Source organism: Myotis yumanensis, unplaced genomic scaffold, assembly GCF_028538775.1.
Source record: "Myotis yumanensis isolate MYYU_CA2020_CCGP unplaced genomic scaffold, mMyoYum1.0.hap1 SCAF_7, whole genome shotgun sequence".
Taxonomy (NCBI): domain Eukaryota; kingdom Metazoa; phylum Chordata; class Mammalia; order Chiroptera; family Vespertilionidae; genus Myotis; species Myotis yumanensis.
In genome coordinates this window covers 31,089,638-31,116,056 of record NW_027223758.1, presented here as the reverse complement: position 1 = coordinate 31,116,056, position 26,419 = coordinate 31,089,638, and the positions used below count along the sequence as shown (strand labels likewise).

At 45.6% G+C, this 26,419-nt stretch overlaps 1 protein-coding gene and 1 long non-coding RNA gene across 2 annotated transcripts in view; one reads left to right on the top strand and one right to left on the bottom strand.

The window, feature by feature from the left end:
- TMC2 (transmembrane channel like 2) overlaps positions 1-26,419 on the top strand; it is a 48,912-nt gene that overhangs the window by 8,018 nt on the left and 14,475 nt on the right. Inside the window, exons 4-13 of the mRNA XM_070420036.1 lie at positions 478-630; positions 8,010-8,100; positions 10,323-10,404; positions 10,999-11,105; positions 13,315-13,413; positions 14,795-14,937; positions 17,312-17,459; positions 20,715-20,903; positions 22,450-22,629; positions 24,812-24,961. Coding sequence (XP_070276137.1) covers positions 478-630; positions 8,010-8,100; positions 10,323-10,404; positions 10,999-11,105; positions 13,315-13,413; positions 14,795-14,937; positions 17,312-17,459; positions 20,715-20,903; positions 22,450-22,629; positions 24,812-24,961 — 1,342 coding nt within the window. The remainder of the gene's footprint in view (positions 1-477; positions 631-8,009; positions 8,101-10,322; positions 10,405-10,998; positions 11,106-13,314; positions 13,414-14,794; positions 14,938-17,311; positions 17,460-20,714; positions 20,904-22,449; positions 22,630-24,811; positions 24,962-26,419) is intronic.
- Positions 116-26,194, bottom strand: LOC139013754 (uncharacterized). The gene is made up of 4 exons (XR_011472119.1): positions 25,745-26,194; positions 20,763-20,884; positions 1,144-1,286; positions 116-544 (listed from the first exon to the last, which is right to left on the bottom strand). It is a non-coding gene; the product is annotated as an uncharacterized lncRNA (long non-coding RNA).

Sequence of the window (26,419 nt, the reverse complement as noted above, 5' to 3'; positions counted from 1 at the left end):
ACGAACACCAAACTTTGAAGACAATACAAAAAGAATGGAAAATATCTCATTAATAATTTTTATATTGATTACATGTTGAAATTATCATTTTTAATATATTGGATTAAATGAAAAGCATTATTAAAAATTAATTTTACCCATTTCCTTTTAGCACTTTAATGGGGCTACTAAAAAATTTAAAATTACAGTATGTGGCACACATTGTATTTCTATTGAACAGCACGGTGCTAGAGTCTGGTATGTGGGGAGGACTCGGAGAAGTAGAATTTGGGGAGGCCTTCCTCCCAGTGCCTTAAGCTACAGGACAGAGCTACAGGCCTCTTCTACAGGAGGTGGGAGTCACTGAGCAGGCGCAGGCCTGCTAGGGTGGCCAGAGCTGTGAGTGTCTGGTGCACAGCCCATCTGTCTGACCATGGGCTCCTCTGATCCCACACGCGCCTCCTTTTCACTGTCTGCTCTACCCTGGCTCTCCTCCAGATCGCCCTCCTTGGCCTCCAGCGCCTCTGCTGGGGAGTCTCTGTCTGAGGAGGAACTGGCCAGGATCCTGGAGCAGGTGGAAGAGAAGAAGAAGCTCATCACCCACATGCGCAACAAGCCCTGGCCCATGGCGAAGAAGCTCACGGAGCTCAGGTGAGCAGATGGTCGGCCGGGGCCGCTCACCGTCCAAAAGCTCCGCTCCTCCTGATGGGCTCCAAGTCCCTTCCTCCTCTCTGCCCCAAGGGGGCTTCACAGGCCTCCCACTCTCCTTGGCCCCCTCTGTCCCCAGCACGAGCACAGTGCTGAGGGACAGGGGAGTTGCCCTTACAGTCAAGACCAGTGTGAGCCGGGACTGTTGACTGAGACTCTGCTGTTTGGCCAGCAAGGAGCTGGGCCAGGCCGGAGAGACAGAATCCTGGTGCTCCTGCCTGCGCCCCACCCTTTCAGTGCCTGGCTGCCCCTTCTGTCTCACCCCCACCCCTTCTGGTGGCTTCTGTGCTTCCCTCGCAGCCCAACATAGACACGCCTTCCTTGGGGGGATTTCTGTGACCCCCCCATCTCAATAGATTCAGACCTCTCGTGTTTTAAGCACCCAGAACCCCTCCATGTGTAGCACACTCACACTGCAGAGAGAGAGCAGGAAGGGGACCTGTCTCAGCTACTCACGTGTCCCAAATGCCTAACACAGGGCCAAGCTTTCAACGATGCTCCATGAACACACACTCCTAAGTCCTGTTTTCAACTCAGCCACTTCTCCGGTGTCCATATGGTGGCTGGCACACCAGCATTTTATGATTCTTGAGTGTCTACTGCAGTTTTGAGATAAGAACAGGAGTCACATTGCCCAACTTCTGGTTTTCTACTAAAAAAATCCCATCCACACTTACCATTTCCCCCAAGTCTTTCTTCCGTGTTTCTGCCACAGGGTTGGGGTGACACTCCCCTTCCCCAATCCTCTCTATAAAGACATTTCCCCAGCTCCTCTCACACCTGAGTTTCTTTCTTCTTTAAAATCTTTATTGTTGCAAGTATTACATATGCCCCCCCCATCGACCCCTTCCAGTCCACCCCTGTCCCCCACCTCAGGCCCTCAGCACCCATTGTCTGTGTCCATGGTTCATACATACATGCACACAAGTTCTTTGGTTGCTTTCTTTCACACCTCAGTTTCTCCATGGCTCAAGTCAACTACCTCCCCCTCTGTTATGTAGAAAAATTTGGCAGTTTTATTTTAACTCTGTTTGCCTCCAGCAGGCATAGTGAAGGTGCTGGCTGCACAAACCCTTACAGAGCCTTACAAGGGCCCTGGCAGAGCGTACTCACTGTCCTGCAGATTATTACATTGTCTCCCACGCAGCTGCAGGAAAATGGCTCCCTGGGGTGCCTCCAGGCCAGGGCTGGCCCACAGAACCTTCTGGGATGGAAATGCTCTAAATCTGCACTAACAAAATAGCCACCTGTGGCTCCTGAGCACTTGAAAAGCAGTTAGTGCTGTTATAGAATACCAGGCGACCAAAAAAAGCCCCCCAAAAATGTCTTATTTTCCCCATCAGTGTGACTGAGAAACTGGATTTTTTTATATTAATTTATTTAAATTTAAATCATCACGCATGGTGCAAGATGAACACTGGATTTGAAGACAATACAAAAAGAATGTGAAATAAGTGATTAATATTTTATACTGATTACATATAGGAATTGTGAATTTTTAATATGTTGGATTAAATGGCTATGATTTGGGGCTGTAGGTACCACTCCAGGCAGTGGTTCTTGTTTGTCTGAGTCTCTTCTCCTGCTCCCTCAGGGCCGGGTTCTTCCTCTGTTAGTCAGAGCAGCACAACCATCTGTCACTCCAACAGAGCCTCATCCCCACTCAGGTGTCAGCTGAACACATCTTTTATTAACAGTGGAAAAAGAGCACCTGGATGCTTATGGAAATGAGATCCCCAGCTGGCTGGACGTCTCAGGGGCCATGAAAATCCCCCAGGGCTGCTCAGCTGCCCACGGAGAAGTCTGACAACCCCACCCCCGTGCCCCCCCCCCCAGGCAGGAGGAAGAGTTCCCACCCTTGGTGGGGGTGGGAAGTGACTAAGTCCTGAAAAGCTGGAAAGAATTGTCTCTTTCACTTGCTCACTAGGGCAGGTCTCCCAGAGAACAGTGGTCCCCCCCGCCCCCACCCGCCCCTCTGTCCAGACCTCCTTCCTTTCTCTTCCCTCTTGCAAGACTCCTTATCCCAGACTCATACCTAAGGCTCCAGTCTCTAGGGCTCCACTCCAGCCAGTGCCTCTTCTAGGTTTCTGCTTTCTACCAGCCCACGGCTACCTCTACACACCTGCAAGACTCAGACCAAGTGCCTCCTCTGCAATGAAGTCCCCATTGCCCCTCCCCACATTCAGGCTCAGTTATTAACGGCCACTCTGATGCCCAGGCACCGCCCCTCATTTGACTGGATGCTCTTGTTTGCAAAGCCAAATCTGATTCATCTTCTAATGTTCTTTCTTTTATACATAGCCAACATGTGCTGAGCACTCCCTATGTGCCAGGCCCTGGTCTGAGTGCTGTATGTGTCCCAATTCATTTAATCCTCATCACCACCCTGTGGTGTAAGGGACTGCTATCATTGTCCCCATTTAATGATGAGCAAACTGAGACACAGAGCAATCGAGTAAATTGCCCAAAGTCACACAGTGAGTTAAGTGGCCTGATGAGGATTTGAATTCAGGAATCCTGGCCCTAGAACCTGCATTCTTACTTTGTAATCACCTCTCCAGAATCACTAGACATTCTAGAATGCACACCTTTGCCTCCTGTATGGTTTCCTCTTCTGGTGGTGAACTCAACAGCAGATAGCATTCCCAGACTACATTCTCTTTTTTTTAGAAGCAATGGTGTGGGGGCCCCAGCCTCTGGCCCACTCGGGCAGCTGGCTGGCCTGGGCATAGTTGCTGTAGATCATCAAAAAAGAATGGCAAGGTCTGAGGAGCAATAGCAGTGAATTGGGGCAAGCTTGCATTCACACCTCTGCCACATCTGGGTGGCTTTGGCTGGCTAATCCCTCTCAGTCTGGTTTCCCTTCCTTAACCTCTCTGAGCCTCACACTCTTCATTTGTAAAATAGGAATAATGATATCTACCTCGTAGAGTTTTTCTGACAAATTCAAAATATTTATTTGAAATACCCAGCACATAATATGCAATTAATAAACAGCAGTTATTATTATTAAAACTTGGATATCTTTTGTGCCAGACACTATGCTGAGCCCTGAGAAATAAGGATGGGAACAAAGATGAATCAGAAAAGGCATTATTAATGGACATGATTAATAATGATACACAGTAGGCTGTGATGTTGGCAAAAGACCAACTAGTGCCCACAAGTCAAGGATGTTTGCTTTAATCGTAGTAAAATTAACCAGATGTTTTCCTCAGCTTGCTTTCTTCTGAGAGATGAAGAATTCCCCTTTTGGGAGGATGGAGTAGACATACCCACTCAGTACAACCAAAACCTTGGAAGTTTGCATGTAAAGCAAACTTAAAAGACGCTGTAAGGTGCAGAGATGAAGGCAGACTGGCTAAGGACCTCAGGACCAAAGAAATGCCAGGGCATTGAGTTCCAGGATTTCTTTCTTTCTTTTTGCCTATGTACTCAGGCTAGCGGAGCTGGCAACCCAGCAACACCAACATATACAAAAAATTCCTGGAGAAAAGCCTGCTCTCTCTGGCCAAAGGACCAGAAAATGGACAGCCTGGCAAGACAGAAAACAGTTAGATAACAACAACCCTATTCCAGCCAAACCCCACAAATAAAACAGCAGCCCCAACCCACCCCTAGCAACAGAAGTCAGTGGGAGCCCTAGCCGGTTTGGCTCAGTGGTTGGAGGGTCGGCCTTCGGACTGAAGGGTTGCAGGTTCAATTCCAGTCAACGGCATATACCTCGGTTGCAGGCTCAATCCCCGGCCCCAGTCGGGATGTTTGTGGGAAGCAACCTTCAATGTGTCTCTCTCACATAGATGTTTCTCTCAGTCTGTCCACATCCCTTCCATTCTCTCTAAAAAACCAATGGAAAAAATATCCTCAGGTGAGGATTAACCAAAATATACATATATAGTTAAGTGAGGAAGCCTAGGTTTCCTTGCTTGCCAGGTATGACATGGTGCCCCCAGGAGGTATCAGAGAAAACTGTGTGGGGAGCAGGGACTTTCATCCCCTCTCACCTTGGGGAGAGAGAGGGCAGTAATGAGCCTGCCCTCCCCCCATGATGTCAATGAAGGCCATACGGAGAGTCTGGACTTTTACCACCACGTGGCAGGAACAAGGTGTCCCTCCTGGTTAGGATGATGTGGGTGGAAACCTGGTGGGGAGCCTGAGCTCCCACTCCAGCTCAGCCGTAACAAGAAGTCCTGCCCAGCCCTGCATGTCAGAGGAGGCGAGCGAAGGACCTGGACTGCCACCTGGGTAACCAGGCAGCATCCCCTTCACCTACTGGAGCCGTGTCAGAGGACGCCTGCTGAAACACAAGGTTGGCATGAGATCCGGGGTCTCATGACGTAATCCACCAGATGTCCAGACCTCAGCTGAAAATCACTCATCACAGCAAGAACCAGGGAGCTCTCAAACTGAATAATAAAAGCCCATCAACAGATGCTAATACCGAGATGACATAGATGTTGGAATTATCTGGCAAGGATTATAAAGAAACTATTATATTATGAACACATGAAGCAAATGAAGAAATAGAAAGGTTAAGAAAAGAAATAGAAGATATAGAGGAACAACTAGAAATTTAAAAAAAAAAAAAACCTGACACTTCTAAAAACTCAATAATTGGGCTCAACAGCAGAATGAAGAGAACAGAGTTAAGTAACAGCGAAGCTGAAGTTAGAGCAAGAGAAATTACCCAACCTGAACAACAGAGAGAAAATAGTCTGGGGAGAGCGTGAGCAAAGCCGCAGGCTCCTGTGAGACTATAACAAATGCTCTAACGTCAGTTCTTCTCCAAATCCCTTGCCCTGGATGTGAAGGGGAAGAGTGGGTCCCAGAAGAAGAGGAGAAAGAGGACAGGACCAAAAATGTCGTAAAGGAAATAATGACTGAAATTGTCTCAAATGTGGCTTTTGTCCTTCGTTTGAAAGGACACTGCTGACAGGGAGGGGGCAGAAACACCCTAGGGAAGTCAGCTTCGCAGCCATGGGGAAGCGCAGGGCAGGAGCCAGTGTTTGCATAAGCCAGTCCCATCTCAGTAAGGAAAAACATGATGGTCTGGCTCACAGGGGACATGTGTAAAGGAGTTCACTGTAAAAGCGTTAGCTTACTGTGTCCATCAAAATTCTTTTTCTTTTAACAAGAGAAAATAGCCAAATTTTATACATACGTATGTATGGCAACCTCACATACAGGAGAGAGTCAGAGACCCCACATGCACAAAAGGCTCCTTCATCAAAATGATTAAATCAGGTGGCGTCCCCACAGTGAATGATCCTGGGAGTTTGCACCCCGTGCTGAGCGCTCTTCTCCTGAGGGCTTCCTGGGGGTCTGGACACAGAGTGTGGACGAGGAGAAGGAAAGCATTTGCTGCTGGGCTCAATGACTCAGGCACGAGAGCTGGCTTCCACTTTTGAGAATCCTCATCTGAAGTCCCCAAATCTTAAAAGTGGGCGTGGTTAAACTCAAACTCCAAGTGCTTACAAGTCTCTGTCCACTCATAGGATAAAGAAAGAGGACAAAAGTATGGATTTCATGAAAATGGTTCTTTGGTGTCTCAGTGATGTTGGTAGTCACAGATAAGTCACTGCCTTGAGGGGGTACAAGTTGCTAATCTCATTATGACCCCAGACAGCCCAGCTTTTGAGCCTGGGCTCAGCTAGGCAGTCAGCCTCCGTCATACTGATACACCATGGAGACATCCTAATAAAACCAGCCTTGGCATCACTCCCAGGTTAGAATGTGACTTTGGCACGTGTCTACGGCCCGCACTTGCACGTTGGAGATGGTGTAGGTTTGTATAGCAAGCAGTGGGGGCTGTAGCAATAGCAGCGAGACCCACAGCTCCACCATGCCTCTTGCATCCACTCTGGAATGAATTTCATTCTTTATCCGCTTGTTTGGGTTTATCCAGTAGCTGCTGACAAACTGGTTCTCAGCGGGGGGAGAAGGGGAGGAGGGGGGGAGCATGCTCCCACCATGGCCAATTTCAAGGTACCAACAGTTCAACAATTGGTCGGCCACGTCCCTGAATAGTTAAATAGGTTCACGGCAGGCGGTCCTCACCAGCTCCAGCACAACACCCCAGAGTATTTAATGTAGCCAACCTTCCCTGGATGTTCACTCACTCATTCAACATTCATGCACTTCACAAATATCTCCTGATTGCTGTATTGTTTTCTGTTGCGGCTGTAACAAATGACTACAAGCTTAACAGTGTCAGACAGCACTCGTTTGTTAGCTCACACTTCTGTCAGTCAGAGGGCCAGCACAGCGTGGCTGGATTCTCTGCTCAGGGTCTCACTGGACTAAAATCAAGGTATCAGTAGGGCTGCAGTTCTCATCTCAGGCTCTGGGTCCTCTTCCAAGCTCACTGGTTTTTGGCAGATTCATTTCCTTCTCTTGGTTTTCATGTGGGGCCCCAGCCACAGAGAGTCAGAAATTCTCCTGCTTCTAATTTCCTTAACTTTCTCTTCTGCCACTTCTCTCTGACTCTTCTACCTTCCTCCTCTGTTTTTAAGCGTTCACGTGATTACTTTGGACCCTTCCAGATAACCCAAAATCATGTCCCTATTTTTAAAAACTATATATTTAAAGGAAGGGAGAGGGAGAGAAAGATAGAAACATCAGTGATGAGAGAAAATCCTTGATCGGCTGCCTCCTTCATGTCCCCCTATAACACGCCCTCTCCCCCCACCTCCCCGGCACTGGGGATCGAGCCTGCAACCCGGGCATGTGCCCTGAAAAGGAAGGGAATAGAATAGTAACCTCCTGGTTCATAGGTCAAGGCTCAACCTCTGAGCCATGCCAGTTGGGCTATGTCATTCATATATATATGAATTGATTTCAGAGAGGAAGGGAGAGGGAAAGAGAGAAACATCAATTGGTTGGCTGCCTCCTGCATGCCCCCTACTGGGGATGAAGCCCACAACCCGGGCATGTGCCCTTGACCAGAATCAAACCCAGGACCCTAGAGTCCACAGGCCAACGCTCTGTTCACTGAGCCAAACCAGCTAGGGCAGCTATGTTCCTATTTTAAAGTCAGTAATATACCTGCCAAATCCCTTTTGCCACTCATGAATGTACTACCAGGGGATGAAGGTCACGGAGGCCAAAATTCTGCCTACAGGTGCCTACCCTATAGCCAGCACTGTGCTTGTATTTAGGAAGTTTCAGGGACTGAACAGACAAAATACCTTTCATTCATGAAACTTGCATTATACTCCACAAGCAGTATAAAAACACAGCTTTCCACCACATAGAGACCTCATCGTTCAGATTTCTTTTGGTTGGGTGTTAATTCCTGCCCCCGCCTCTTTTTTTCCAACCAGGGAGGCCCAAGAATTTGTGGAGAAGTATGAAGGAGCCTTGGGAAAAGGGAAAGGCAAGCGACTCTACGCCTATAGGATGCTGATGACTAAGGTGTGTGATGCAGAGGCAGCAAACTTCTGAACTTGGGTGACTATCACAGGCACCTCCCAGCCTCACCATTTGTGTCCAGTTCCCCCAGAATCCTGAGCGTGAGGTCCAGTTGACTATATAGCTGGTGAGCAAGATGACAGTCACAATGAATAACCCAGCCCCGGGGCAGCAGCTACCATCTCACGGAGCTCTGAGAAAGGGCATGTGAAGTCTTTTCCCGCCCACACCCTTGCCCAGTTTTCTGATTCTCTAAGCCAGTGGTTCTCAACCTTCCTAATGCCGCGACCCTTTAATACAGTTCCTCATGTTGTGGTGACCCCCAACCATAAAATTATTTTCGTTGCTACTTCATAACTGTCATTTTGCTACTGTTATGAATCGTAATGTAAATATCTGATATGCAGGATGTATTTAGACGACCCCTGTGAAAGGGTCGTTTGACCCCCGAAGGGGTCGCGACCCACAGGTTGAGAACCGCTGTAAGCCAATGTAGGATAGAGAGCTTCAATGCAGAACTTCCCCGGGCCTCCCTCTGCCTCTGCTCCACCTCTAACACATCACTTTTCAGGCCAAGATGCCTACAGCCTTGAGGGGCTGTCGGCGGATGGTTGCCAAGGAACCAACTGGCAGGCTGTGTCTCCAGGGGCCTCGCTTGGCAGCGTTCATTACCCCTATTGGCTTCAGCCTTGCAAGCCTATATTTTGTACTGATGTTATCAGCACCCTGACAGTAGATCCATCTTGGGGGAGGACTCACATTAATAAAGCTTATGAGACTGATATATAAAACCAGATATGGGATTATTAATTCACAAGGAGAAATAACTGATACAAGAACTGGAAAACCAGAAGTCCACTTCAGCAATGCCTTCCTCTCCCCCCCACCCCCACCCCACCCCCCCCAGTAGAGTTAGTTCTATGGAAACCTAAACCATAATCCCAATTCCAATCTATTAATTTGCAATGAAAAATTACTGCCATAGAAACCAAAATACTCAGAGCCCAGGTGGTGGGCAAATGCTCTCCTCATAGACAGACCTACACAGGAAGCCAAATAAGCCAGAGATAATTTTTGAGCACAGAATCAGAACTAAGGCAAGTAGATGAAGCAGTGGGACTGAAGTGCCGGGTGTCCACCACCGGCCATTCCCCACAGCCCTCCCTTCCTGTCTTAGGGATATCTTTGCATTATCAACCAGTTTTATCCCTAGGAGCCCCCCTTCATCTCTCTTCTGATGGATGGTTTCCTTCCTTATTAAGTAGTCACCCAATTAGGATATGATCAAAGCCTTCAGGTCTGGAAGCCTGTTTGATTCCTTCAGACAAAATTTCCCTTCATCCTTAGTGAATTTACAAAGGAAAATCTCATTTCCTTCATGAACAAGTTCTTAGGAGACCTTTGTAATAATAGACACTGATCTGAGGAGCTTCTCCCTACTACCTCTTGGCTGTTTTCTATGAATTTTAAAAATTCCAAATGGATTTATTTCCAGGGGCTGGGGTTGTTGGAAAGCAGCCCCCTGAAGAGTTGACAAATGTTCACCCAGCCAGCAGACGGGCAGCTACTGAGGTTTCTGACTGGTGCAAACTCTGAGTATTGGAGCTGGGAAAAGACTGTGAAAAGGGGTGTGATGCTTTCCTTTTCTTCAGAAACGAACAAACACAAACAAACAAACAAACAAACAAACAAAAAGCAGGCTATTGTTTCACCAGGAGAAGAAAGGGAAACCATGCGCTGAGGCCTCTACCAGTCCCATCAGCATCGTGGTTTAGCAACAATTCCTATCAGATTTAGGCACTTGGCTGTCTGCAAAATGTGCTGTGAGAGTTGTGAGACTTCTTTTTTTCCACTGAATTTCTGTTTTAAGGTAAAGGAAGCTGTATCTAAAGGTTGCTAACCCATTTGATTCCCCAAATCAGAAATTCTATACACAATTTCTAAATTCATAAATAAACTGTTCAAACCTGAAGTGTTATCAGCCCGGTAGACAAATGCAAGGTATTGTGTTGCCCTGGCTTCTCTCTCACTCCACACCTGACTTAAATGAAGACTTAGCATCCACCTCTGGCAGCCTGGGCTCACCGACTCCGAGGGGGTGCCTCACCCACATGTGACCTCATGTTGACATGTCAACATCAATGTGCACCTCCAGCATCAATGGGCCCCTCCAAGGCCCAAGGCAGCATGTTAAAGAACTGAGGGTACTGCCTGTCTAATTTCAGAAATGGATCAAGTTTAAGAGAGACTTTGATAATTTCAAGACTCAGTGTATTCCCTGGGAAATGAAGATCAAGGACATTGAAAGTGAGTATCTTGGTGTCACTGTTTTTAGCTGGTTTACTGAAGTGTTTTCCAAGGGCTGGGACTGTGTTCTTGTCCCTCTGATTAGACCAGTGGTTCTTAACCTTCCTAATGCCACAAACCTTTAATACAGTTGCTCATGTTGTGGTGACCCCCAATTTCATTGTTACAAATTGAACATAATTAAAGCATAGTGATTAATCACAAAAACAATATGTAATTATATATGTGTTTTCCGATGGTCTTAGGCGACCCCTGTGAAAGGGGTCATTTGACCCCCAAAGGGGTCTCGACCCATAGGTTGAGAACCGCTGGATTAGACTATTATAGATCCTGTTGTACTGGGAAAAGAACAGGCTATGGACTAGCTAGACAAAAATTTAAATTGTGTTTCTTCACTTTCTGATTCTGGGAGGTTAGGCAGATCCATTAAGCCCAAAGAGCCTCACGTTACTTATTTAGAAAAAGAAAATGGAGGTCAGGATGTCCACGCCACAGACTGATGTGAAAATTGGATCCATCACACACAAAAAGTGCTCAATAGCGTTAACTTCCTCCTCCTGCAACCCTTAAACCTCCCATCGTTTCTCTCTCCAGGTCACTTTGGTTCTTCAGTGGCATCATATTTCATCTTTCTCCGATGGATGTATGGTGTTAACCTTGTCCTTTTTGGCTTAATATTTGGGCTAGTCATAATCCCAGAGGTAAGAAAGAACTTCGTATATCTTTGGATAGTGTTCAGGCTTATCATAACCACCATCTTCATTTATATTAAGTACTCTCTGTTTTACAAAGAATCAGTCATTCATTTTAGATTCTATACTCACATCAATTGCCCAGATAGCTCAGTTAAAAAAAAAAAAAGGGCCGAAACCGGTTTGGCTCAGTGGATAGAGCGTCGGCCTGCGGACTGAAAGGTCCCAGGTTCGATTCCGGTCAAGGGCATGTACCTGGGTTGCAGGCACATCCCCAGTAGGAGATGTGCAGGAGGCAGCTGATCGATGTTTCTAACTCTCTATCTCTCTCCCTTCCTCTCTGTAAAAAATCAATAAAATATATATTAAAAAAAAAGGAACCAAAATATTTCTGAATTAAGATGTGGACTCTACATTTTTCTACCTCTCATTTTACTTTAAGATAAGTGGAGAATTAATATCTCAGTGAGTTTTTTTTTTCTTTTACCCTGAAAAAGAGGGGGGGGGGGAATAGAATGCATTATATCATAATTTATTACAGAAAAAAAATTGGATTTGACTAGTGCTCCTCACTATTCTTTCAACTATCATCCTATTGTGAATATAGGTAGGTCCTTGCCTATCAATGAGCAATTGAGAAACAAAAAAAGGAATAAGTGCCTTGTGCAAAGTTACACAGTAAATTTGGGTGATGAGATCCCAGGTCTTCTGAGTGTGGGCAGGCCTAGGATCTTTCCCAACACACCTCTGGTCCATTAAGCATCGAACACACGAATTGCTATAGTCCTGCCTGAGCTGTTTGGTGCTGGTGCTGGGTACACAAGTGGATTTACTTCAGAAACTTTCACATAACTATCTGTCTACATTTAACATTTTCTTCCTTCCAAGTGTATTAATGGGTTCTATGATAGTTTACTGACCCCTATTTTGCTATAACTGGTTCCATGAGAATATGAAGTCAATTCTATCTGTAGTCACATCCTTGGGAAATTTTTCTGCATTGTCTGTTTATTAGGAAATTAAAAGGATTTCCATGTAATGTGAATTAAACCAGATTAGTTGAAAGTGGTTGATGGTGTGTTATAATAGTGCTTGGTAGCAAAGAAGTGTTACATCTGTAATAATAAAAGCATAATATGCTAATTAGACTGGACATCCTTCCGGATGTCCTTCCAGACGACCTTCCAGACGAAGCCAGGGCTGCGAGGGAAGCCCAGGTCCCAGGTGCCAGAGGGAAGCCAGTGCCAAAAGCTGAGGGAAGGAAGGTTTACTCTTGCACCAATTTCGTGCATCAGGCTTCTAATTGTTTATAAAACCACGGAATTCTTTTCTACATAACTTAAAAAGTGTAGTGACAAATATGTCATTAACTAGCCTTTATACTCCTTTATACACATACCTGGAAATTCTGGGTTAAGAGTCCACTTAGTCCTATGTATATCCTTAAGCCAGTATCACTCTCCGATCTAGAAATAAGGATTTTAAACCTTCCGGCAAGTGTGTACAAGTGCCCTTCCACCAGGCCTGGTTCTCCCCAGGGGAGAAATATTGCCAGAGGCCAACAAGAAGTTTCACTTGTTCCCTCCATAGCCAAGGAAGTGTCAGTTTTCCCAGAAGTCACTGGGGAAATGTACCTTCACAGAGTTTTTGCTTTCTTCCTGGGAGTTTGTTTTTTTTTATTCCAAATGAATTTATTTCCATGAGAAGAGAGCACATAAACATGCTGTAGGCCTATAATACAGTGGTTCAGAAAAGCAGTCTTTTTGTGAAGGTGAATAAGTTTAAGGACACTGAGGTAGGTTTTTTTCCTAATAAGATGGGGAGGTGGTAGATAAAACGCTCTTCTTTACTTCTTCACATTTTTAACGTATTTTTATTGATTTCAGAGAGGAAGGGAGTGGGAGAGAGACAGAAGCATCAATGATGAGAGGGAATCATTGATTGGCTGCCTCCTGTATGGCCCATGCTGGGGATCCAGCCTGTAACCCAGGCATGTGGCCTGACCGGGAGTTGAACCGTGACCCCCTGGTTCATAGGTTGATGCTCACCCAAGTGGTCGGGCTTTTTCACATTTTCCACACTAAGTGTGTTACTTGTAAAATCAGGAACACGATTAATGTCATTTAAACAAGAAAATGGGTGTGCCTGTTCTGAGAAGGGAAGTCTCGGTGTGTTTGTATTTTCTCCACATATAATCGTGTCGTCCTGTCCCTACAAGGTACTGATGGGCATGCCCTATGGAAGTATACCCAGAAAGACAGTGCCGCGGGCAGAGGAAGAAAGAGCCATGGACTTTTCCGTTCTTTGGGATTTTGAGGTACCATTGCCAACATGCCAATGAACTTCGGTTTTGTGATTGTGAGGTCTAAAAACTGCACGAATACACCAGACATGCTGCATTTAATTATTGAAAACCCAGTGCTTTGTTCAAATAGAACCCCAGCACTATGCAAAATGAGTCAGCTACTACGTCCTCCGCGGTCCCCTTCATAGGTTCCTGATGGCTATGAGCCCCCATAAGAACACTGCTCCCCTCAGTCCGCTAGATTAATGTAAGCTGATCTACAATATGGTTTTCTCTCCCTGTGCCCACATGAAGACCCCAAGTCTATTGCTATTGCAGCCTTCTCCCAAGTGTGACATGGCATCTTCAAGTGAATGTCCTATTGTTCCACAAATTCCAACATCTATTTAACCAAACACACACCTTTTCCCCATCTCCTTTATTGGAACCATGGTTCATCCAATCATTAGGTCACCCTACACTTCTCCCTCTTACCCACCCTGCCCACATCCAATCAATCACTATGTCTGAGCCTATCCACTAAATATTTCTAGAATTGGTCCCCTTTTTTCCATCCCCCTTAACTCTCCCTTGAATAGCACCCCACTATATCTCTATGCCCTGCCATGGGCATGGATGAGTCCTTGTCTGTACCCCTTATTTTGCATCTGCCATCCAGATACCAGGACCACTGTCGGAATCTTCTACCTCTGCTCTCTGCCTTGGCTTGGCTCCTTCAATCTACTTCAATCTGCATTCCCTCTGCTTACAGAGCGATCTTTTTACAATGCAAACCTGACCCTATCATCCCTACCTCCAATATCCACTTATACCCACTCCCAAATGGAATAAAACCCAATGTTCTGGCTTGGGTTTACAAAAGAACTATTCATGACCTGGCTTGGCTGTCCCCTACTTCTTTGGTCCCTTATCTACGTAAGACCTCACACTTTATGCCCCAATGTTATCAAGTTTGGGGGAAGTCCCTGGATGCATCACACACTTTTGGTGCCTCCCTGCCTTTGCTCAGGGTCTCATGCTCACATTAAGAATTTGAAGCTATTTGTGCATATGCATGCGCGTGCACACACACACAAACACACACACACACACCCCTTATTCCTAGTTTTATCCCAAATGTTAACAACACACTCCTCTCTGTCCTGTATCTCTGCGCTCTGTATAATGGAGAAATCGAGAGAATGAAGAAAAAAAAGAGGGGGAGACATGGAGACATGGATAGACTTGGGAGCAATTGGGGGAAGTGAAAGGAAGAACAAGAGTGTCCAGAACTCTTCCTTCCTCCCCTCAGACTCCCGCTAAGCCCCTGAGAAAGAAATGCCTGTAGCATGGAAGTGTCTGATGACTGCGCCGAGCTTACAAACCCAGAGCATTTGGGTTTGCTGTCCCACAGGGCTACATTAAATACTCTGCTCTCTTCTACGGCTACTACAACGACCAAAGGACCATCGGGTGGCTGAGGTACAGACTGCCCATGGCTTACTTTATGGTGGGGGTCAGCGTGTTCGGCTATAGCCTGATGATTGTCATTAGATCGTAAGTATGACCGTCTTCTTTACAGGTTTTTAACTTTCTTCATACAGACATCCTACTCCCACGGCCACTCTGTGCCCACTTACTTTCTTGTGGGGGATTTAGACAGGAAAAAAAAAATAAAGCAAAGGCAGATTGTTGTATGTGGTATAAAAGACAAACAGGGTAATGTGGGAAGTTCTGTGAAATGGGATAGAAACTCCTTTAGATGAGGCTGAGAACTGCCAGCCATGCTGAAAGTCTGGGGCAAGGCATTTTAGACAAAAGAGGAGCATGTGCAAAGGCCCTGAGGTAGGAAATAGCCTAGTGAATTCCAGGAACTGCCAAAAGACCACTGTGGTTGTATGGTACTGAGTAAGGTAAGACTGGAGAAGTTTGCAAGACCTGTTTTTGCTTTCCCCAGAGCTCAGCTTTTTCTAAAAAACTCTTCTGTTCCTCACTTCCTCTAGCTTGCATGTGGGAATCCAGCCTGGTACTTACGATGATACTAGAGGCCCAGCACATGATTAAATGGTGCACATGTAGAGTCCCCTAGGCCTAGTCTGCCATCAGGGCCATGTCCGCTGCCCCGCAACGCCTTGATGCTCTGTGGACGCTGCCGGCACCCTGCGTCGCTCCCAGCTCACGCCCTTCCCCCATGTGCTACCCCCACTGCTCGCCCAGGCCTTGTGAGCCCCCACATCTCCCCCCACAGTGAGAGCACCTCCACTCGCCACCTGGGGACCCATGCCACACTACCCACTCCTGCCCGCCCCACGCCCTCTTCGATGCACAGCCCGGCGCGAGAGCCCCACCTCGCTGCGCAAGCCAGGAGTCCCAGCCCGCGACAGGTGCTCCATGCACCTCCTGGTGACCGGTGGTTTGGTTGTGACACCATTACAGCATCATGACCACAGGCCTTTTATGATGTAGATAAACAGTAAGCCTAAATGAACGTATGGTGTCCACATTGGCCCCAACTCTACCTGTCTCAATGGTCAGAAGTGGACTTGGTTCTTAATTCATACTTTCTAAAGAACATTTTGACCCATCCCATGAACTGCCTCCTTCTTAGTCAGGGACCCCAATCAGTAAAGGCTGGTGAAGGATGGGGTGTCACAGTCTCCTACGTACCCCTGACCACCAGGGCTCACCACCCTTCGGCAGGGCCACAAAGGGTCACTTCTCCCAGAAGAGCAGGGGTAGCTGAGTCTGAGAAGAGGAGTAGAGAACTCTCCAAGCCTGGTTAGAATCCTAAAGGGAAATACTGCCGTTCATGAGAGCCTGCCCAGCACACAACAGTGACCATGAGGAGATATGTGGCTGCCCAGCTCTATCAAGCAACAGGGAGGAAAAACACACACACAAAAAAACAAGGAGACAGGCTTGGGTTTATTCTTAGCCTCATGTGGTTACGTTTTTCCCTGCAATTATCCCAGATAAGTATAAGGATATGAAATGTTTCCCCGATGAACCAAAAAGCTAACTAAGCCCCTAAAATAGCAAATCCCAAAAACCAACACATAAGATAGAATTAGAGAGAGTGCACCCTCACCCCCCACACCGCCCCCCACCCCCCCCACACACACACTGTGTCTGATAGAGCTCCTGCTCTGAATTTTTCGATTCCCACAGAGCTGACCCCCAGAGAGACTCCACAAAGAACGGTTGAAGATAGGTAGGATGAAATATGTAGGTAACAAGGCAGGTCCAAGGTGCTTTAAGAAAAGGATGTCTGGCCGAAACCGGTTTGGCTCAGTGGATAGAGCATCAGCCTGCGGACTGAAAGGTCCCAGGTTCGATTCCGGTCAAGGGCATGTACCTGGGTTGCGGGCACATCTCCAGTGGGAGATGTGCAGGAGGCAGCTGGTCGATGTTTCTCTCTCATCGATGTTTCTAACTCTCTATCTCTCTCCCTTCCTCTCTGTAAAAAATCAATAAAATATATTTTAAAAAAAAAAAAAAAAAGAAAAGGATGTCTGTGTACCTGGGTGCAGTACCAACTGTCTCAGGCTTACTGGATTTTACATCAGAAAAAATACATTTTTCTATTGAAGAAAACAGATAAATTAGAAGAGGCCGTTTCTCTGTGAGAACAGAGTTCTAAAACATTTGCAGGCAAATCCAGCCATAGGAAATCAGACATTGGGGCAAAAAGCATGGTTAAGTGTCCTGCAGGCTTCTAATTACACAACTGACACCATAGGTGCTCACAGGGGACTCTGATTTTGAAGGGAAAGTGCCCCAATCAAATCTTTCTTGGCCTGAGTACCTGCATGGTTCATTCCCTTCATCAGATGTCTGCTACCTGTGCCCATGAATGGCTCAGGCCAAGGTTCCCATGGGCTGACACAGTAAAGACAGGGCAGATATAACAATAGTGCTGTGCACCCTACAGGATGGCCAGCAACACCCAGGGCAGCACCAGCGAGGGGGAGAGTGATAACTTCACATTCAGCTTCAAGATGTTCACCAGCTGGGACTACCTGATCGGCAATTCAGAGACGGCCGACAACAAATATGTGTCCATCACCACCAGCTTCAAGGTAGCCACCCCGGGCAGTTCCCACTTCCTAGGGCAGCGGTTCTCAACCTGTGGGTCGTGACCCCTTTGGGGGTCGAACAACCCTTTCACAGGGGTTGCCTAAGACCATCGGAAAACACATATATAATTACATATTGTTTTTGTGATTGACCACTATGCTTTAATTATGTTCAATTTGTAACAATGAAAATACATCCTGCATATCAGATATTTACATTACGATTCATAACAGTAGCAAAATTACAGTTATGAAGTAGCAACGAAAATAACTTTATGGTTGGGGGGTCACCACAACATGAGGAACTGTATTAAAGGGTCGCGGCATTAGGAAGGTTGAGAACCACTGTTCTAGGGGGACTTTGGGTACCTCCAGTCATCGGGAGACTTCTCCCAGCTGGGGCATGGCCAGTAAGATCGCCAAGTAACCTGTGGCAAGAACTTTACCAGCAGCAGGAGCCCAGCTATCAAGCCTTCAAGAAAAATGCTCACAGCTGCTCCCCACCATCTGTTTCTTAATATGTCAGAGAATCATGTTTGTTGGGGCCTGGTCCTGCCTATATCCTTGTGGAAATGTTTTCAGCTTAGGGACATGAAAGGATGTGCTTGGGGTGGACTTTCTCAACCTTTTACACATGTTTGAATCACCTAAGGAGCTTTAAAAATCTTCTCAGTCCCACCCAAAGAGATTCTGGTGTGATAAGTGTGGGGTAGGGTCCTGGCATTGGATTTTTTTTAAGTGCCTGAAGTGATTAGAACACCCAGAAAGAGTTGAGAACCCTGGTTTGGAAGTATGGGAATAAAGGAATCAATTATGTCTACAACTACACACTTAATTATCACCTTAACTGGTTCACAAGGGAGATTTGAGATGACCTACACATCTCTTTTTATTTTATAACTAGAGTCCCGATGCATGAAATTCGTGCAAGAGTAGGCCTTCGCAGCCCTGGCTTCGTTCAGAAGGTCATCCAAACAGTCATTCTGCTGTTCAGCCATTTAGTCGATCTGCATATTATGCTTTTATTATTATAGATATAAAAATAAACCGGAGGACAACCAAATTAACAATGGCAGAAGCTGTAACACTGAAGCACTGTACATCTTATTTTTTTCTCCATGACTGTAAAAACCATTCAGAGTTATTGATAGTTCAATATTTCTCCTGTCTGATCAGTCAAACTTTCTCCCAGGGCCTGGCAGAAATCAGCTTTATAACACAACTGTGCTTGTTTGTTTGTTTGTTTTGTCTTCTTCCATCTCCTCTCTCCTGACACTTCCTGGGAGGAGAAGTGAGCTGCTGCCCGCTGACCAATGCCTGCAGATGGCAGATACACCCACCAGGGACAGGGCTTGGGCTCAGCAACTCACTTACATGGGTTTCGTGAGCCCCAGAGTTCTGTCAGCTTGGCCGTGGGTAGAGGAGGGAGCTGACTCAGTCCCCTACCCCTTCTTCTCACAGCAATGGGGGGCCTCTGATGGAGCATTCAAGGACGGGGTAGGAGTCAACGGGGCCTTAGGCTCTTCCTCCTGGCCTACCAGCAAGAGACAAAGAAGGCCAATGCCGCCCTAACCAGTTTGGCTCTAGGGACTGAAGGATCCCCAGTTCGATCCCAGTCAAGGGCACATGCCTAGGTGCAGGCTTGATCCCCAGTAGGGGGCGTGCAGAAGGCAGTTGATCAATGATTCTCTCTCATCGTTGATGTTTCTATCTCTCTCTCCCTCTCCCTTCCTTTCTAAAACCAATTAAAATATATATATATATTTTTAAATGTTTAAATAATAAAATAAAATGCACTTTGAACATCTGGGGAAGAGAAGACTTCTCTTCTGAGTCTATTGAAAAACAAGTTAACACACTTACATAACAGGGCACATGTTGTGAGAATGGTGTGTGTTAATGTATATTAACTGCCTGAAGAGTTAGTTGAACCTGAACCCGAACACAGTAACTGTAAATTAGTTGCCAAAATCTCCTTCCAGGTACGTTTGTATCTAAGAGACTTCATTCTTCATCCTGGTCTGCCATATACTAATTGCGTCTTCATAAAGTTATGAGTACAGGAGAAAAGGTTAATAATAAAAAATCTATTGTATTTTTATACACTAGCAGCAAACAATTAAAAATCATTTTAAATTCCATTTTTAATAATATTATATAAATTATAAAAATTCCTAGGCATAGGTTTAACCAAAAAAAAAAATGAAGATCGCTACACTAAAAGTATAAAATATTGCTGAAAGAGATTTGAAAACTCTAAATAAATAGAGAAATATACCATCCTCATGGATTAGGACAGGGGTCACCAAACTATGGCCCAGGGTTCAAATCCAGCCTGCTGCCTATTTTTGTAAATAAGATTTTATTGAAACAAAGCCATGCCCATATATTTATATCTTCTCTGTGGTTGCTTTCATGCTACAAAGCATAGCTGAACAGTTGTGAGAGAGACCACATGGCCTGCAAAGCCCAAAGGATTTCCTATCTGGCTTTTTATTTTTAAAAAGTTTGGCCAGAACTTTTTTATAGAAAAAGCCAGCCTCTAGATTAGAAGACTTAATAATAAGAATCAATTTTAATCTATTTGATCTATAGATTTAAAACAATCCCAATCAGTTACTGGAATTTCTCTGATCCTTAGTATCTGGGATATGGATAATAATAGTAATTTCTCTATTGATTTGTTATTGAGATTAAGAGGAAAAATGCATGGGAAGTGTACACATCTGGTACATGGTAATTATTTAATAAATCTAAGCTTCTGTCATTGCGTGGACCAGAATAACAGTAACAGCAAAATGTGTTTTCTTTTCCTTTCTTTTTAAAATGGTTTTATTGGTTTTAGAGAGAGGGGAAGGCAGAGGGAGGGAGAGAAGGAGGGAGGGAGGGAGGGAGGGAGAGATGGAGGGAGGGAAGGAGAGAGAGAGAGAGAGAAACATCAATGTGAGAGAAACATCAGCTGATTGCCTCTTATATGCACCTCGACTAGGGACTGAACCCACCCTGGGCATGTGCCCTGACTGGGAATTGAACTGGAAACCCTTTGGTGCTCCCGATGAAGCTCAATCAACTGACCCACACTGGCCAGGGTTTTCTTAAAGGAAAGAACTAATTCTCCATAGGGCAACAGTGCTTAATATCACCGCTCTATATTACTTCACTTATAGAAATCCAGAAAGGAGTCATCCTAGGAACTCAACCATGGTTCCTGTTGGCTCCTGGCCCTCCATTATTCACATCTCATTTTCACACATTAAGGAATCAATAGTGGATGAACAAGAAAGTAACAAAGAAGAAAATATTCACCTGACAAGATTTCTCCGTGTCCTGGCCAACTTCCTCATCATCTGCTGTTTGTGTGGGAGTGGGTACCTCATTTACTTTGTGGTGAAGCGATCCCAGGAATTCTCCAAAATGCAGAACGTCAGCTGGTATGAAAGGAATGAGGTAAGGAGGGCATCTCTATGGAAGTGAATATTAGGGGCAAATACTGAAATTACACTGGTTCCTACACCGTTCAGCTAAAGACTTGATCTAGAAAGTGAAATTGCATCTCTTTCTAGTCTAGTAGTGCAAACGTCTTGAACAAAGGGTCACCCATTAGGCTTCTGTAGCTAGATAGAGCTGGGTTTAATTAGCATGTCAGTCAGGATAGCTTTTAAACACGGTTGTTAAAAAGGTGATCCTTTCCTCACAGCTCTATAGTGCCATATGTCATAAATCAAGTGTTTATTAATACATGGCTAGGTTTCTGGGCTCCCTTTTCCATTCCATTGATCTATTTGTCTACTTCTGCACTAATAACACACTCATAAACCATAGCTTTATAGCATGTCTTGATATCTGGTAGAGTGATTTTCTCATGGAGATCCACAATAAAACACATCAAAGTTTTATTGTGATTATATTGAATCCATAAATCTCTTTTGGAAATTTGACATCTGTGGTAGTTGGCAAAATGGTTACAAATTCTTCCCATCCTTGTATGCACATTTCTTTGCAATGTGCTTTTCTAGCTCCTCCCACGAAGAGGTGGCATCTTTTTCCCCATCCCTTGAATCCAGTTGGTTTTGGCCATGTGACTTGCTTTAGCCAATGGGATAGTAGCTACCATATACAAGCAGACTTGAAAAGTGCTTGTGAATTGGAACTTGCTCTCTTGGGAATCCTGAGACCTCCATGATTTAAACAATTCCAGCCCAATCAGTGTTGCTCAGTGGTTGAGCATCAACCTATGAACCAGGAGGTCACGGTTTGATTCCAGGTCAGGGCACATGCCTTGATTGTGGGCTTGAACCCCAGTAGAGGCATGCAGGAGGCAGCCAATCAGTGATTCTCTCTCATCATTGATGTTTCTCTCTCCTCTCCCTTCCTTTCTCTGAAATCAATAAAAACATTTTCTTTTAAATTAAAAATAAGTAAGTCCAGACTAGCCTACTGAATAATGAGACATGGCCCAGTTATCTCATCACCCCAGGTGATAGCCAGTCAACCACCAGACATGTGAATGAAGCCAACAACCATCAGCTGACCATAGATTCATGAATGAATCCAGGTGAGACAGCAGAACCATCTAGCTAAGCTCAGAATCATAAGCTTCCTGTCTTCCAGTTTCCTGAAATGATGTCAGCTATCATGGTGACTCTTACCTAGTTCACAGCTTTACAGAACCCAAAGCAGTATCCCCTAGGTTAACTCATTTACTTCTCAAAAAAAGTTTGCTCTTTTTTTTTAAATCAATACTAATAAGCAACAATCATGATGGCAACCAGTTGCAGAGCAATTCTGATGTGTGGGACATATGCTAACTGCTCAGGGCATGTTGGTGCCTTCGCCAGGGTCACACAGCAAGTTGTGGAGACCCCAGGGCATCTCCAGAGGCAGAGGAGGGGACAACAAGGAGAGGGAGATGCAGGGCCCTCAGGGTGCAGAGATGGTGACCAACCAAGTGATGTTGATGAGGCAAGTAACCCAGGCTTTGCTGATCTCTCAGGTTGAAATTGTGATGTCCCTGCTTGGGATGTTTTGTCCCCCTCTGTTTGAAACAATCGCTGCCCTGGAGAACTACCACCCACGCATTGGGCTGAAGTGGCAGCTGGGACGTATCTTTGCACTCTTCCTGGGGAATCTCTACACGTTCCTCTTGGCCCTGATGGATGATGTCCACCTCAAGGTAAAGACCACAAACTCCCCCCAGTCCCTGGTGCCCACCAAATTTCCTTGTTTAGATATAATACTCTTCTGATGCATGCGTCATATCAGTTAAGTAAATTTTGGAAAGCTCAGAAAAATAAAATGAACAACAAATATCCCAGAATATGACCCAAGACAACCACCATTAACCATTTTGCTGCAGTTCTTTACTGTCTTTTTCTTAGGTTGTCTTTTTTCACATCTTGTACATGTCAATTGGTACTCAATATTTTATCTGCAGCCTTTCCCATATGGTTTCATAGCTGCCATAAGTGTTTACCAGCCAAGTAAGTGTCTGCTGAGATGATATGTCATAATTGACTTAACCTTTCATCATTGCTCACCGAATGGTTATGGAGCCCTCTGCGTCAGGTCCTCAGGGAACAGCAGAGAGTGAAACACAGCCCTGTTCCAAGGGTGTTCACACTCTGGGCCAGGAGACAGACTCATCTATTACAGCATGCTGCAGGGTATGCTTCACTGAGGCAAGCCCAGAGCAGCACTGCAGTGCATAGGAGGGACTCCAGCACCCCCTGAGGAATCTTAGCAGAGACTGGAAAAAGCAGAGGGAACAGCTGGTGCAAATAGAGAACTGCAGGAAGGCTGAACAAAGTAGAGGGGGAGAAGTGAAAAATGAAACTGGGGAAGGCCCAGATGATGAGGCTCCTCCCTCCTCATTGTTGAGCTGCATGAATTTTTTCCTGAGGTTAACAGGGAAGCTATAAGAAGGTTCTAAGCATGGAAGTAATTGAATGTGGCCCTTGCCCATCGCTCCATCCTCACCTCTGGCTTCCCTCTTACTCCAATTGACTGCTCCACCCTCCTAAACCTCACATTTCCTCCTCAGAGCAAACTTCTCTCTCTCCACCCTTCTCTCCATGTTTGACTTCTTGACTAATCCTCCCTGAGGTTTAGGCTCAGATCTCTTTGCCTCCCCAGGAAGTCTTCTCTGGCTGCCATTGTCTGATGTGAACTTTCTTGATCCTCAGAGAAAATTTTCCATAGCTCTTATCACTCTACTAGAGGCTCGGTGCGCAAATCCTTGCACCAGTGGGGTCCCTCGGCCTGGCCTGTGGGATCGGGCTGAAAGCAGCACTCCGACATCCCCCAAAGGGTCCTGGATTACGAGAGGGTGCAGGCCAGGCTGAGGGACCCCACAGGTGCACAATCAGGGCCAGGGAGGGATGCAGGAGGTTGGCCAGCTGGGGAGGGACTGCAGGAGGGGTCCAGGGTTTGTCCTGCCCATCTTGCTCAGTCCCGATCAGCTGAACCCCAGCAGCAAGCTAACCTACCAGTCAGAGCATCTGCCCCCTGGTGGTCAGTGCATGTCATAGCGAGCAATTGAGCGGCCTTAGCATATCATTAGCATATTACACTTTGATTGCTTGAACGGATGACCAGACTACTGGACACTTAAGATATTAGGCTTTTAATATATAGGACTAGTGGCCCAGTGCACAAAATTCATGCACAGGGTGGATGTCCCTCAGCCAGGCCTGTACCTTCTCCAATCTGGGACCCCTCGGGGGATGTCCGACTGCCGGTTTAGGCCCAATCCCACCAGTAGTCAGACATCCTTCTCGCAATCCAGGACTGCTGGCTCCTAACCACTCACCTACCTGCCTGCTTGCCCCCAACTGCCCCCACCACCGGCCTGATCACCCCCAACTGCCTTCCCGTCCTGGCCTGATCGCCCCTAACTGCCTCTGCCTCAGCCCCACCACCATGGTTTTGTCCAGAAGGATATCCAGAAGGTCCCCCGGAAGGTCTCACAGTCTAATTAGCATATTACCCTTTAATTAGTATAGATTCTATAACTGTTTGTTCATCTCTGTCACTTATGAGACTGTGAACTTTCTGAGGAATGCTCCATCTCTTGTTCACTTCTGTGTCACCACTGCCTCATATGTCCAGAATAGACCCTGAATCAATTATTCTCAAAAGAAGAATGAATGATTGGATGGATGGATGGATGGAAAAGACCCAAGGACTTTGGTCAATTGCCCCTTCTTCTGTTTAGATTTGGGGGGACTCCATTGAGGAGTAGGGCAGATATGAGGTGGTAAGGTTGTGGCATGTGCTGGCTTTAGTTGTTGTTCCTGTGGAAACAGTTGGGCCATCCCTGGTTCCTTCCAACCCCGCATCTCCATCTTCTGTTCCAGCTCTCTAATGAAGAGACAATAAAGAACATCACTCATTGGACTCTGTTTAACTATTACAACTCCTCGGGTTGGAACGAGAGTGTCCCCCGGCCACCCCTGCACCCTGCTGACGTGCCCCGCGGCTCTTGCTGGGAGACAGCTGTGGGCATTGTGAGTAGCTGTGCTCTCCTGAAAAGTCATCCCTGTTCTCAATTATTTTTATTCTTTTCTTGATGTTTCCATTTTTAAGCCACCAAAATGTCCAGCAAGTATTTCTTAGGAAAGTTCTACTTTTTCCCTTTCCCATTTTTTCAATATCCATATATTTCTCTATATGCTTCATTCATTAATCTAATTTTTTACTTTATTTAGAGTTTTACTGTAGATTTCACTGCAAGTTTCTCCACCTGGAGAACAAAGACTCCTAAAAATTGGATTCAGGAATTTGTGTGTATGTGCATCTGTGCATTTTTCTGTAAAGAGAATTAATGGTTTTGATTAGAGACTCAAAAATTAACAACTGCCATTTCCCTTTATCCACTTTTACCACCATTCCTGTAACTTGCACAGGGCAGACTTTAAAGCCTAGTGTTCTTAGCCTTCAAGTTCTTGGCAGAATTTAAAATATTCACAAGTCACACAGGTCAGCTGCCTTCTCTTCCTCAATTCCATCTCTCTGCATGGGGTTTCTCTCCATCAGCCACCCCACTGAGATGCAGAGTGTATTACTTTTCCCTAGGTCCCCTGAAGAATCCACTCACATAGAGCATCAAACCGTGTTATTAACTGAGGGTGATGAAGTACAACGAAAGAGGGAATTACAACACACATTCCATTGAATACTGCCTACAAGTTCACCACCTGCAAATCCCACAGGGAAAAAGATCTGTTCTTGCCCATGGAGGTCCTGAGGGCCTTTTCTTCCCACCTCCTTCATGGAGAGCTCAGACTCACCATCTCTTCCTCCTCCAGTCCAGATTCCCATGTTCTTCAAATCTTCCTCATCTTCAAGGTGTAGAGCCACTGAGCTTCCCCAGCTCCTGCATTCAACTCATCACAATATGTAACAGAGAAAGAATCTTCAAGTCAATAAAACCAATCCTCTTTAGAAGGCCATACAGAGTTTGTTACCTACATGATTCTTTTTAAATATTCTGCTATATAGTCTCTCATTTCCTGCCCCACATCCTTGGGGGGTGTCTCTCTTGCCCTCCTCCCTTGATGCCCATCACTGTTCCCATCAGTAATAAAAGTCTGTATCTTTCTGAGCTAGTTGATGATGATGGGTTTGAGGCATTATGTCCTCCACCACCTCCAGCCCGGGCCCCAGAGCATCACTTTGCACAGAGTGGAGACCTGATACATGCTGGTTGTCTATTACTTAAACATAAACCTGAATTCTTACTGAGGAATAACCCTGAAAATTCATCAGCTGTTCATCCAGCAAAAATTTATTAATCAATTTGGAGGATATAAAAATGAATAAAGCAGACCCTGTACTTTCTAGGAATTCTAAGTCCACTAGATGTCTTAAAGTTTGTGATATTATCTGGTAGATCTTTAAATTTCCCCCCAAAAGTAATACGTTTTTGCGTCTTTTGCTATGTGCCTCTATGAAAAACCAGCATT